This window comes from Conger conger, chromosome 7 (genome assembly GCF_963514075.1).
Source record: "Conger conger chromosome 7, fConCon1.1, whole genome shotgun sequence".
Classification (NCBI taxonomy): Eukaryota; Metazoa; Chordata; class Actinopteri; order Anguilliformes; family Congridae; genus Conger; species Conger conger.
In genome coordinates, this window is record NC_083766.1 from 14659545 (window position 1) to 14673996 (window position 14452).

Consider the following 14452-nt stretch of genomic DNA (forward strand, 5'->3'; position numbering starts at 1 on the left):
ATCTTTTGAAAAGTGATTATTTGGAAATCTCAAATGTGTTCTTTATACCAACACACACAAAAAAATAAACATATAAATAATAAAGTCTAGGGTGCCAAAGACTTCTGCACAGTACTGTACATGGCATACTGGGTGTGGCTACTGAATCTTGCAATCTTACCAAGCAAGGGACACACCCAGTACACCATGCTCCTTGCCAGCTGACTGCACCAATGTGGCATGCAAATACACCAACTATATAACAAAATATAACTTATTTTCTGACTTACCAAGACTTGGACGAGATGTTTGATTTCATTTTCATTTTTGTGCATTCACTAGCTTGGTTTCCATACTAGCATAATGTGTTAGCTTAGCATAAAGACTTGAAGCCTATAGGGTCAGTAGCCTACCTCCTCAAAGTGAAGAAATACTCATTCCAGCAACTCCAAAGCTGTCCTATTTACACAAGGTATTTTAAGTATATGTGCGGGAAAAAATATCAAAAACGCGAGACATTGTTTTTCGGAGAAGTTTGACAGTTGGAACTTTAACCGCAGAACACACGTGTGTCCTTTCATATTCTGTTGGTTGAGCGTGGTGATCCATGCACGTTCTTTACCTCCCGATAAGCTACACCAAATTGGCAATTCTCACTCTTGACTGACACTGACTGAGCAGCGGCTCTCCTCCTACTTCAGTGTGCCGGAGTCCCGAGGTATCTGGATCGTCCAGAAAATGCTAAATCAACAGCATGTCAGCACGCAAACACGGCAGGCACCAGCCGGAAAAATATGGAACCCATGGTATCAAAAAATTATAAAATATGCATTACAATAAATTCTGATATAATCAATTTCTTTCATCAGATATCTTTTCATCAGATCATAGAAAACATGCTTCCATCCATAACATTACGGAACTTCCATCTTTTTCCAAAGAAATGGAGGTTGTATATACAGGGGACCAAAAACCTATGCAAGCCTATCCAAAAGTGAATAATGCTATTTTTTCCATAATAAGCATATTATTGTGTCCTTTGTGTAATTGCTGCTTTGAGTCTTCTTGGGTAAGTCCCCACAAGCTTTGCACACCTGGATTTGGGCAGTTTATCTGGCAGATCCTCTCAAGCTCCGTCAGATTGCATGGGAAGCATCTGTAAACTGCCATCTTCAGGTCTTTCCACAGATGTTCAATGGGGTTTATGTCTGGGGCAGTCAGAGACTTGTCCCGAAGCCACTCCAGCATTGTTTTGGCTGTATGCTTTGGGACATTGTCGTGCTGAAAGGTGAACCATTGCCCCATTGAGGTCGCATGCACTCTGGAGCAGGTTCTTTTCAAAGACCTCTCTGTATTTGGCTGCATTCGTCCCCTGCTGCAGAAAACAAGCACCACCATGCTTCATGATAGTATTTGCCAGGAGATGAGCAATGCCTGTTTTTTTACCAGACATCGTGCTTGGAGTTCTGCCCAAAGAGTTCATCAGACCAGACAATCTTTTTCCTCATGCTCTCAGTGGCCTTTGAATGCCGTTTGGCAAACTCCAAGTGTCATACCCCTTTTACTTCCATCAAGCCACTCTACTATAAAAGCCTGACTTATGGAGTGCTGCTGAGATGGTTGTCCTTCCGGCAGGATCTCAACAGAGGACTTAAGAATGCCAATTTTATCCATTTAAAATGAAAACTTCAAGAGTGCAAAAAGTGAATACTTTCTGAAGCCACTGTATATGCACTAATATTTTCACTATGAGCTCCAATACTACAGCCGATCCAATACAAAACCCTACACAGAACACATCACACAACGCCAAATGTTCAAGATGGGATTCACAAACTCAGACACATGTCCACACTGCACTCTTCATACCCCTGATGACTTTTTTCACACTCTTTGGCAATGTCCCCCAATCACAAAATACTGGATGGAAGTCATACAGAATCAGCCAGGTGAACTATTACTAGGTGACTTGTCCCTCTTCAAACCCCATCCTAAGCAACCCAACAATATTCTACCCAGACAGCAAGCAACTCTGGGTTAGATCTGGCCCGATTCTGGCCCAAAGTCAGTATAGCACAGATCCGGTCCGAAGTGACTTCCTATCTGGGTAGTCTCTCTAACTATCGCCAAGAACGTTATATTACTCAACTGGAAAGCTGGGAAAGTCTCAATTACTCAATGGATAAATATCCTAGTAGATTACATCTTACAGTTTTTTTTTTTTACAATTGTTAACAAGCATTTTTTAATACAAAGTTTAGCACAACACCACTCTATGTGGACGAAACTGTAAATCATTTTTTCATTGCTTTGACAAAAAATGCATTCAATGGACTCAGTTTACAAAAATCCTGAATTAATTTCTTAGGCAGGCTCAACCACCAAAAAATTCCTACAGCTCAATTTACAAATGTTGGCACACACTATTTCAAAACTGATACCTGTGACTTCCAATACTTGGACTACTGTACATCCATGTGTGCCAATACAACTTTTACTGCCTTATTTCTATGACTTTTTCCTGTTGCATATACTGTAGTAAATTCCCTACTGTAAGTAAAAAAAAAAAAAAAAAACATTGCTACACTATAAATAAAATACATTAAATTCATTTAATTCTAATTACAAAAAGAAAATAAACTAGAGAGCACAAAATTATATACTAATTCAAAAATTTCCAAAAATAGTGCCATTGCCCCAGTCTGAGGTCGCATGCGACTGTAATGCCACCAGTTGTTAGTGTTTTCTAGCTCACTGTGCTATGATTGACAATGTATTCTTGTCGGAAGACTAGTGCTGGTGTTTTGGTGAATACATACATTTTGCGACACGTTTGCAGAGTTTTGGTAGTTTTGGTGCATTTTGAGTAGCAGGAAATTAACTGTTGCGCCAAGCTGTGTGTTGGTGTAGAGAGTTCTAGGAAGAGTTTTTGAAAAGTCAACTCAGTATTGAGAAATGCTTGTTAGCAAAAAAATCAATACACAATCTACATATTTCACTTCCTTGTTAACCCTAACCACTTTGCCCTCCTTGTGGTCGAGTCATCGACATCTCAAATTATTGTTGCTTTCATATGTATAGAATACAAAAAATTGAAGAGTTTTTGAAAAGTTAACTCAGTATTGAAAAATGCTTGTTAGCAAAAAAACTAAAAAATATAATTCAAAACCAATTAATCCACGCATGGTCTACATTTTTAACTTCCTTGTTAACCCTATCCACTTTGCCCCCCTTGTGGTTGAGTCATTGATGTCTCAAATTATTGTTGCTTTCATATTTATATTTTTTAAATATATAACGTAATAAAACTGCAAAAAGGCAAAAAAAAAAACTTAGATGCTTATCAGCCTCTTATTTGCAAAGCAGGGCAATGAAACCCCAGCCTCCCCCTCGCCACTATTACAAACCTGAGCTCGCCTGAGTACCTAATAAAGTGCTCATTGATTTGATTTGGTACAGTGGGTATCAGTATCCAAGTAAACATTTTGGTATCTGAGCAACACTCCTAGATGATAGATTAACCAGTTCCTGTTGATTAAAAAAATCACCACAGTATGATGCAGCCACCACCATACTTCAATGTAGGGACAGTGCTTCTTGAGGCATGGGCAATGTTAATTGTTGTAGTCGCATCTGCATCCGCAAGCCAGTAGTCGGAAGGAAAAAAAAAAAAATGCTGCTCTGTTTCTGATGCTTGTTGTTTGCTGTTCTTTTATTGTAAATTGGTGCATGAGTATCGTTGTGAAGATGCACATGTCAACAATGAATTCACCATTCTGTAAGCTCAGGCGCACCACAGGGAGTTAAACAGGAAGCAGACAGACAAGGTGTTGCTTCATTGCACCAATATGTGGTTAGTAAGGGAAAGCTAACTTTGAGTGCCACCGCCTAACTTTGCCGCAATCGGGGCGACTAAATAAATTGGTGCATGAGTATCGTTGTGAAGATGCACATGTCAACAATGAATTCACCATTCTGTAAGCTCAGGCACACCACAGGGAGTTAAACAGGAAGCAGACAGACAAGATGTTGCTTCCTTGCACCAATATGTGGTTAGTAAGTGAAAGCTAACTTTGCGTGCCACTGCCTAACTTTGCCGCAATCGAGGCGATTAAATAAATACACAAGCTATATCGAGTGAAGATGAAAAAAAATATATTGTAAAAAAAAAATTTTTTGTGAATGTATATGCTTGTGTTACAGAATATTGCAGTAACAAAGCAGGCTCAATAGCAGATTGAAATCTGCATCCTGATATAAACTCAGTGCTGGTGTTTTGGTGAATAAATACATTTTGAGACACATTTGCAGAGTATTGGTAGTTGCGCCAAGCTGTGTGTTGGTGTAGAGAGTTCTAGGAAGAGTTTTTGAAAAGTCAACTCAGTATTGAGAAATGCTTGTTAGCAAAAAAATCAATACACAATCTACATATTTCACTTCCTTGTTAACCCTAACCACTTTGCCCTCCTTGTGGTCGAGTCGTCGACATCTCAAATTATTGTTGCTTTCATATGTATAGAATACAAAAAATTGTAACGTAATAAAACCGCAAAAAGGCAAAAAAAGCTTAGGTGCTTATCAGCCTCTTATTTGCAAAACAGGGTAATGAAACCCCAGCCTCCTCCTCACCACTATTACAGCTTACAAACTTGAGCTCGCCGGAAGAGCATCAATAAACACACAACACGTCAAAAGGTGGATAGGCTACAGCAGCAGAAGACTTAAGTCAAAAAAGAGACTATTAAGTACCTAATAAAGTGCTCACTGAGGGTATGTGAATAAAAGGTCAATTTTCTTTACCTTTTGTATTAATCTTGTATTTTCCCTGCATGAATCTGTTTTAATTGAGAAATAAGCTTTTCTGATCATTCATATAGAATAAGGTGAATAAATACCTAATAAAGTGCTCTCCACATTCCTGTTATAATCCTCATATACCACTCAACAAAACACAAAATCTCTTCATGTCCAGTATCATACACACATGGTGCATTTCTGATGGTTGCAAAGTGTACATGCCAGCAGGCCAAAACATCTACACTACAATGGGGCCTGCACAAACAAGTCAAGTGCAGCCCTGTTGTTCACAAAGAGCTCAAACCAGATTTTTTTACAAAATAATTTTTAAAGATATTTTTGTTTACATTTTTTATTTCATTAGATATTTGGTTATCAGTTATTTTGCCATGATATTGATTTGGTATTGGGGTACCACAGCAGTATCCAAGTAAACATTGGTATCAGAACAACACTCCTAGATGATAGATTGTTGATAGTCCCTGTTGATTAAAAAAATCGCCATAGCATGATGCAGCCACCACCATACTTCAATGTAGGGACAGTGCTTATTGAGGCACGGGCAATGTTAATTGTCGTAGTTGCATCTGTATCCGGAAGCCAAGCTTCAAAAGACTTAGTCGGAAGGAAAAAAATGTAAATGCTGCTCTGTTTCTGATGCATTGGTGCATGAGAATCGTTATGAAGATGCACATGTCAAAAATGAATTCACCATTCTGTGAGCTTAGTTAAACAGGAAGCAGACAGACAAGTTGTTGCTTCACTGCACCAATATGTGGTTAGTAAGTGAAAGCTAACTTTGCGTGCCACTGCCTAACTTTGCTGCAATGGAGGCGATTAAATAAATACACAAGCTATACCAAGAAAAGATGCAACAGTCTTCTGCTGTTGTAGCCTATCCACTTAGAGGTTTAACGCATTGTGTGTTCAGAGAAGCTCTTCTGCATACCAATGTTATAATGTGTGGTTATTTGCATTACTGTCACCTTCCTGTCAGCTTTCACTGCAAACCCTAGAGTCTGCTGTGCGTGAAAATCCCAGGAGAACAGCAGTTACATAAATACTCAAACCAGCTCATCTGGCACCAACACTCATGACATGGTTGAAATCACTATGATCACATTTTTTCCCCATTCTGATGGCTGATGTGAACATTAACTAAAGCTCACATCAACTATCAAGATTTTATGTATTGCACTGCTGCCACATGATTGGCTGATTAATAAGTAGGTGTTCCTAATAAAGTGCACGGTGAGTGTATAGCCTAGGCCAGGGTTTGGCAACCCTGGTCCTGGAGAGCCACAGGGTGTGCTGGCTTTCGTTGTTACTTGGCATTAATTGATCAATGCCGTTGATTACACAGTTAACTCACCTCACCTGGTTTCTTGGGTCTGAATCGGTTGCTTATTTTAAGGTGGAGACGAAAGCCAGCACACCCTGCGGCTCTCCGGGACCAGGGTTGCCAACCCCTGGCCTAGGCTATATAAAAAAGAAAGCTGCAGCCTGCTAGCAATGGCTAGCAAATGTTCCACACCAACAAGTTAAATAAATTAAGCTACCCCCCATGCAACTGCATAATTTGCTGCAATCGAAGCGAGTAAATAAACATACAAGCTAGCCAAAGTAAAGATGCAAAAGAAAACAAAGCAATAAAATCAATGGTGAATGTACTAGAATCATAATGCAACTGATAACACTCTTCTGAGTACATGACGAGACATGGTGTACTGCAGGCTGTGAGAACTGGCAAGTTGCAAGTTTTGAAATACGAGTAATGGTATTTATAGAGGGTGGCTCATGGGAGGGACCTTAGTTGCATCCAGCCTATCACACAGCAGTGTCAAATTCCTTTCAGCACTGTACATATTCATGCTATTTCATTCAGATGAAATATGCTATTGTGTTTTTCCAAATATGGATATTGATCTATAGTAGTCGGACAGTTTTATATTCCATGTTAAAAAGCACCCCTAGTGTTGGCCTATCTGTACCTTTCCTCACAAGTCTTCTTTCTCAAATGCTTAGTTTTGACTGACAGCTAGACAGTGCCTGGGTGGCATGATAGAGCTTCAACTTCCTGATTAGTGATCCTCACTGGGATATCCTTGGATATTATTTGTACACTTTTACTAATTTATGCATTTATGGTACTTTATTTCTAACTTCCATACAATTCTCTCTCAAATTCTCTCTCTCAGTGATTGAATACTTATGCAAACAGCATATTTTCCTCTTTTTCTAACATAGAATCACTGTCACCTTAATATAATGAATGTTGAGGTTCTGCGTTTTAAATAAAATAGACAGACAGACAGAATTTCAATTGTAATTCAGTAAAAGGCCAGAATTAGAATGATTCAATCACACAGAACACGGAAATTAATTATGAATAAATTGTGAACAATACATTTTGTAAATATTCAAAAAGTGAAATAAAATATACCTTAGAATAGGATTTTATGGGTCAGTATAAAATTACTACTATATTTCAATTTGTTCTCTTTTTTGGAGGTTGTTTGGATTTTTATATTTTACTGCATTTGAATTTTAGGTTCTGCTGTGGCTGTGTTAAAACATGTACGTAGCTTCCTGAATATTGAGTTGTATTGCTTTTCTTCATCAGTTTAAGTTTGCAGTCCTTTTTTTACGAGAAAGAAAAAATCCAGCTGCCAGCTGTCTCGTGCGGACTGGAACGTGATGTTAGCCTTGACTGTTCTCTTTTCCCCTTAACGCTGGCAGCTAAACTGGCTTTAGTAAATATCTTGTCTATTGTTGCTTTGCTTGGAAAAACAAATCCAACCACAGTCATCACATTGATAACTGGTCACAATTCATTCAAAAACATATTTTAGTCACACGGGTGTGACTCACAGGGTAAGCACAGGCAAAATGAAGGAAGGTAATAACATTAGTCAGCGAACAAACCACTGCAACTAAAATTGCAACTGACATGTCAAATATTTGAATATAGTACAAATTGAAAGTCATACAAAGCAATGTGCCTATTACTGTATATTACTCATCATTGTACATTGTACAGTAAGTACCAAATACATGATCTTACGAGATGGACAACCATACAATGCATTTCAATACTGTTGATTTATTAGTGTAATAACTAATGTAATCTCATTATTCATGAATTACAATATGCTTTTAGGTTGTGCATGCAACAAAACATTTAGAAAAAGAGACTACGAAAGAGGCTGTTTCAATCACCATACACAAACCCAAACAGTATGCTTTGCAAAGGAGATATGCAAATAACAGATTATTTTCCACTGAGAAAATTTTTTTTTAACTGAAAATAATTTCCCCCTGAATATTCTTTACACTTCAATGCCAAAATATTTCAGTTAAGATCCCTCTCGCCTCTCACCAAGATTAAATTGTGTTTGGATTCATTATGACAAAATTTTTGTTAAAAGTAAAATCTTCCCAGAAGTGTCCCCTCTTATAAGTGGGCGTATATGGGGTTCACAGATTTCCTACTGAATAATTAAATCCACTGTTTACATGTTAAAGAGATATTGTTTTAAACAGACAGTTATTCATGATCTCTGTTAGTCTTTAAAATAGTATTGTCTCGTAAAACACCTCATTGCACTCTAACCAGCTAGTGTTTGTTAATAACTCAAACTAATAATCAATGTTGTCTTGGCTGCAAATTCCCTGGGAGCATAGGTTCCCTGGTGGGCCCACCAGTAAACAGGAGGATGTGTGGGTGCAGGTGACCTGAAACAGTGTATGTCCTCTGGGGATTACAAATTTAATTTTCACTTCAGTTATAAGAGTTTCAAGCACATGTTTTGCCTTTTTTTTTTTGCCATGTTTTTTTTTTTTTTTAAATATGCCATGATAGGAAAACCCATGGCTTCAGTTCCCCTTTTAGATTTAAAAACAATTTTGCGGCACCTTTCAGAAGCTGCAGTATATCAGTGCATTTTAACAGCCTCATGGAAGTATAATCAACCTTGCAAGGGCTATTTAATGAGCTGTATAATTTATCAAGGTTCTTATTGAATGCAAGGCAAACAGCAACAGTGTTTCAGTATCTTTCAAATGTTTTAAATTCACAGGTCGATTTCGGTAACATGAAAACTCGAAAGTGAAAATAACTTACATCCTTAACAGCTCTTGAATAAGCAAAAAAAGATAACTCCAGATACTTATAATTACATTGTATCACAGCGTCTGGCCCACTATACTTGTTTGTATTTCAGGCAGCCTCTGGTGCCCTAATTTGAGCAATGGACTCATGACAGCAAGGTCCTGGGATCAAATCCCAAGTGAGACCATGGTCTCATACCCTTTTTGCAAGGAATTTCAGTTCAATTTTTAAATCTGAGTAAATTAATTTCTCTGAAAAGTACTGCCTTCAATGGCAACTACTTATTTTACTACTGCAGCTGCTACTACTATTATTACAACTATTACCAATTATTATTATTATTATTATTATTATTATTATTATTATTATTGTTACTATTATTATTATATAAACCAGGTAACAATTTTGAAGTTTACAGTTTACAAAAAAAATTAAATTATAATAATAATACCAATAGCATAGTTCGATCTACACTTGAAATTAAAACAAACTTACTGCAGCAGTGCACGTTCCTGGAGTAGTCGCAGTAGGTGGTGCTTTAGTAAAGCAAATAAGCACATGCCAATCTTTTATCATTATTTCAATATACATTGGTAACGACAGGGACTCACAGTGTTCTGTCAGAGTAAGGTACTTCCAGCCAATCCGTAACTTCAGTTTTCAGGCAAGGAGGATTTGCGGAGGGCATCTTGCTCAGCATCCCACCCGGGAACCACGACTCCGAAGCAGATCTATCCCTCGGGAGCAGACCGCCTGGTCTTTGGTAATCAAACGGCTCAACAACAAATTGATTATTTGTCTCCATACAGTATGGATGGACACCGTGTCTTGGGGGTCCATATGGTGAGTGACAATTTTCATTGTATCTGTAATGGTGATCCCAGGTGCCTGTAGATTGATTCTGTAAATTCTCGGTCTTGATCTTGGCACTACATTGTGCCGAAATGTCGGCATATCTCCCGTCTACGTGTTCGACGGCATCGTTGGCAAGAGCCAAAGTTTTGTAAAAGACTTGGGACCTAAAGTTGCTCCGACCCGTTGACAATGGATCTGTCTGACTGTATTGTACCAGGCTTGTTGGTAACAGTTGGTCAAACGGACAGAAACCAGAACGCGCTTCATCCATGGTCATGCAACTCCCATGCTCTTTAGAAGCTGTTTTTTCAGTCTGCGCATTCAATCTTGTCTCTTGCGTGTCCCAGTTTGAATATGTAGAGCTGAGATGTGAAGATGCAACTTCATTCGTCAAGCCTTGAACATGTGTACTTTTAAACATTCCAGAAAGTTCATCGTTTTGTAACAGTTGGCCATTGTGTACCCTGGAGCATTTGTCTTCTGCCTGCGGGACACTTTCTTGGGTTCCAGGACTTCCCAAAAAAGGCACTTCAAACATATAGTTTTTATGTAGGTCACTTGCGAGAGAGGTGGTGAGATTATGTCCCGGTTCGTTCATCTCATTTGAGTCCATGTTCAAGCCAAGTGAGACGGAGACAGCTTTGCACAGCTCTCGTGCTGTTTCTGAGATGGTGGTGCAGGCAGACTCGGAGCAACTGTTCGAAACACAGGCGTCACTGTGAGGATTTATCTCCCGTCTATTACGGGGCGCAGTTGGTAGCAAGGATTTTTGTTCTGTGTAACAGCCGTGCTGGTCAGAAAGAAAGGGGCCATACGTATTCTCTTGTGCATTGTCTGGCTCAAGCGTAGAAGAGTCGCCTATGCTATCCAATGAGCTTTTTGAAAAATGGATACGTCCGGCTTCAGCCTCAGGCTGCATCGGAAAATTAGCACTGTCAGCTTCCTTCAGTTCGGTATCCAAATTACAAGACGTCCCGTGAAATTGTCCTTTACGGAGTATCTGTCTGTTCGTTTGGCTCATTTCCCAGGAGTGTATATCCTGTAAAAAAAACTGTACTTTGAACTTGGAAAGTCCAAGCTCACGGGGTCAGCGCTGTTCCTCTCAAATGCAACTCGCACGTTATGAAAAACGTTTTGATATGGTCCACGAAAAGCCGTGTTTGGGGAGTCACAAACTCCTCCTAATCCAACCAGAGTCTTCACAGTCAAAAGTTATAACGTCCATTTGCCACACTTTAGAAAGGCAGACTTTAGAGGTCGTTCAATAGAACTGCAGCTCTATAAATCCATTGATGATCGTGCGCGTGTGTGTTTTTTTATTATTTTTTTTATTTGGCAAGCTAAAGTATCCAGCTCAGTGATTATATAACTGGAGTAGACTACATTTGGAATTTGTACATGAAAGAAAAATGAATATTCTTCCAAGGCATCTATACAGTGTAGGCCTAATATAGGCTAGCCTATTTACTATCAGCAAAGCTCAAGCGGTAATGATTTTAGATATTTATTTTGAAAAACAGGTTTCGACTGATTAATTCGTTAAGCAGCCTATGCTACTGACAAAAGGTGTGATATTTCAAACCTGAATAACTGAATTCCAGGTATTAAAATAGCCAACATTTCTGAAAAGCTTTGTGTTATTTTATCAAGTGTTAATTTTGAATTGTTCACCCATTTGAAAAATAATATTTCATATAGTATATACATCTAGTGGGCAATTTATTAAGTAAACCTATACGGCAGCTTGTAAATGCAAATATTTAATCAGCCAATCATGTGCCAGCAACAGCCATAAATGCTTAAAAGCATGCAGATGTGGTTGATAGGTTCAGCTGTTATTCAGAACAAATGTCAAAATGGAGAATTAATGTGATCTAAGTGACTGTGGAATGAGTGTGTGTGTGTGTGTGTGTGTGTGTGTGTGTGTGTGTGTGTGTGTGTGTGTGTGTGTGTGTGTGTGTGTGTGTGTGTGTGTGTGTGTGTGTGTGTGTGAGTGAGTGTGTATGTATGTATATATATAGATATATAGGTGGCACGGATGGTGCAGTGGGTAGCACTGCCGCCTCACAGCAAGGAGGTCCTGGGTTCGAATCCCCGTCGGCCGGGGCCTCTCTGTGCGGAGTTTGCATGTTCTCCCCGTGTCTGCGTGGGTTTCCTTCAGGTACTCCGGTTTCCTCCCACAGTCCAAAGACATGCAGGTTAGGCTGATTGGAGAGTCTAAATTGGCCAACACATTGTTAATGGGAGAGGAGAAGAGTGGTCAAAGCTGACAGGAAGGTGACAGTAATGCAATAACCACACATTACAACATTGGTATGCAGAAGAGCATCTCTGAACACACAATGCATCAAACCTCTTAGTTAATAAGTCTAATAAATACATAATAAAGTATTATATACACTTTATATACACTCACCGAGCTCTTTATTAGGAACATTTTAATTGTATTACACCTCGGTGAGTGTATATAAAGTGTATATATATACACTCACCGAGCACTTTATTAGGAACATTTTTATTTTATTACACCTAATTTTTCATGTGATTATCTAATCAGCCAATTGTGTGGCAGCAGTGCAATGCATGCAATCATGTAGATTAGGAGCTTCAGGTAATGTTTACATCAACCATCAGAATGGGTAAAAGTTTGATCTAAGTGACTTTGACCGTGGAATGATTGTTGGTGGCAGACAGTGTGGTTTGAGTATCTCAGGAACTGCTGATCTCCTGGGATTTACACACACACAAGTATAAAACATTGCTTTAAAGTTTCTGCACTGCTAAACTTTTACACCAACGAGACATTTAAACTGTATATTATGTTTACACGACAGACTGGTTGTAATATCACAGCAACATACATGCTAAATACAGCAACAAGAACCAACATGTTTTACTCCAAAGGAGTATAATAACAATGCAACTATGCATGCATGTGTGTGGGTGCTTGTGTGCATGCATGTGTGAGTGTGTGTGTGTGGTGAGAGATAGAGAGAGAGTGAGAGAGAGAGAGAGGAATATGGGCATTTGTTCAAATGTCTCTATATTTAACAGATGCCCTTTGAAATTACTGAGTTGATCTTTGAAGGATTCAGTCAGTTCCTCAACAGAACCCAATTTCCTTCTTCACTGATTTTCACAGGCACCTTTTCCTTGGTATTGTTATTATTCTTTCTCAGGACTGTTCCCATTGCCCACTGCACAAATGAAACCAGGGCTTGACTATTAAAATCAGGCAGAATCTCACAGACATGATCTTTGCTGATGTTGCATTCCCCGTACAGTCCAGGCATGTTTTCAATGTTAGATCACAAGTTGGCTCCGCCAGGGATCCAACTCAGTGCTTTTAAGAAGTTTAAGCTCATGCTTCTACTAAATTACACATTTTCATGCACTCTACAGAGGAACATTTCTGTGTATGAAATTCTCAGGTGGAGAACCCAGAATGGATGCATTCAGTAGAAAAGCAAATATGAAATTTGCTTGACAGATTTTTCAGCAGGAATTTCTTTTGGGGGTTTAGCATTATGTCATTTCAAAAAACGAAGGTGCATTTTGTGCTTCCTTTTTTTGGGTTTGTTTTTCTCCTGCAGTTTTGTGTCATCTCTCATAAAAAAAGGTAACAGCACTCATAAAATTTACATTGTTGGGGATCCAAGAAGTGAAGCTACTCAGTTTATTGCAAAGATGCCTAGTGGCCAGGTGGTGGTGATGTAATACAACCATTTACATTTTGCCTCATAGCTGAACCGTGTCGTCTAGAATCAAAATTCTTTCGAAATTTGACTTCCATTCAAGCAGGTCAGCCTGTCGTCTCTTAACCCAAGGTGTTATGCATTTTAGATTGAAGATTGTTGTCTCCCCCTGGAGAGGATGGCTGGTGGAATCAGGCGGTTAGGGATTGCAATTCTCTGAGAAGCTTGCAAGCCCCAGTGGTTACTTGGGGTATTGCAATTTTGTAAGCCTCCGGTGCCAAAAATGTCATTTTCCCATTGAAGTTCATTCAAAACTACGAATTTACCCAATTTACCGTGACAAATACAGCTTTATTTAATAATCAGCATCCCACCCGGCCCATATCATGGCCCATATCATACCAACCTTATTATTTTGATATTGCTACCAATAGCCTACTGTTTTAAAAAAAAATTTTTTAGCCTAGTATCTTTGCATGATGATGACAAAGACTAATCACATATGAAAAGTGAATAGGTCAAAATAAATAAATAATGAGAGTAGCTTCATATATTTAACTTGCTGTTTATTTTTGAGATGCTATGGTGCTGATTAAGGTGGTGATGATGAAGATGCACCTGTCAATTACAAAGATAAAAAACAATAAATATAAAATAATAGCCTACATAAGACTAATTTATCAACAGATGTTACGTTTATTCATTTATTATTTATTGACTACCCTCATAGCTCAATGCATTCAGTAAGCACAAATATAGCCTATGTGCTGTGATAGGCCAAACATCACATGAGTGGGTACAGGAGTTTATATAATACCACTATTTGTATTTGCGTTAAAGTTCTTTTTGTGCTCATTTGTTCAAGTCCTATGCTATGGAATAATAATAATAATAATTAAACCTGCAAGCAGGGTTGAAGGGGGCCAAGCAGTCCAGTGGTGCAGGGTCACCATGACACCAATTTCTTTCCATGTTCTTAGGAAGCAGTCCTGAGTCCATACACCAAGTTTTGTAT

At 38.7% G+C, this 14452-nt stretch overlaps 2 protein-coding genes across 3 annotated transcripts in view; one reads left to right on the forward strand and one right to left on the reverse strand.

Annotated features, from left to right (window-relative positions):
* Positions 1 to 10912, reverse strand: part of ar (androgen receptor) — a 45993-nt gene extending 35081 nt beyond the window's left edge. For both annotated transcript variants that reach the window (XM_061250121.1, XM_061250119.1), the window contains exon 1: positions 9499 to 10912. In XM_061250121.1, the coding sequence (XP_061106105.1) occupies positions 9499 to 10763 (1265 nt within the window). In that variant the 5' untranslated portion in view covers positions 10764 to 10912. The remainder of the gene's footprint in view (positions 1 to 9498) is intronic.
* The window catches only part of eda2r (ectodysplasin A2 receptor), a 31887-nt gene continuing 26850 nt past the window's right edge, over positions 9416 to 14452 (forward strand). Inside the window, exon 1 of the mRNA XM_061250122.1 lies at positions 9416 to 9730. Coding sequence (XP_061106106.1) covers positions 9702 to 9730 — 29 coding nt within the window. The 5' untranslated portion in view covers positions 9416 to 9701. The remainder of the gene's footprint in view (positions 9731 to 14452) is intronic.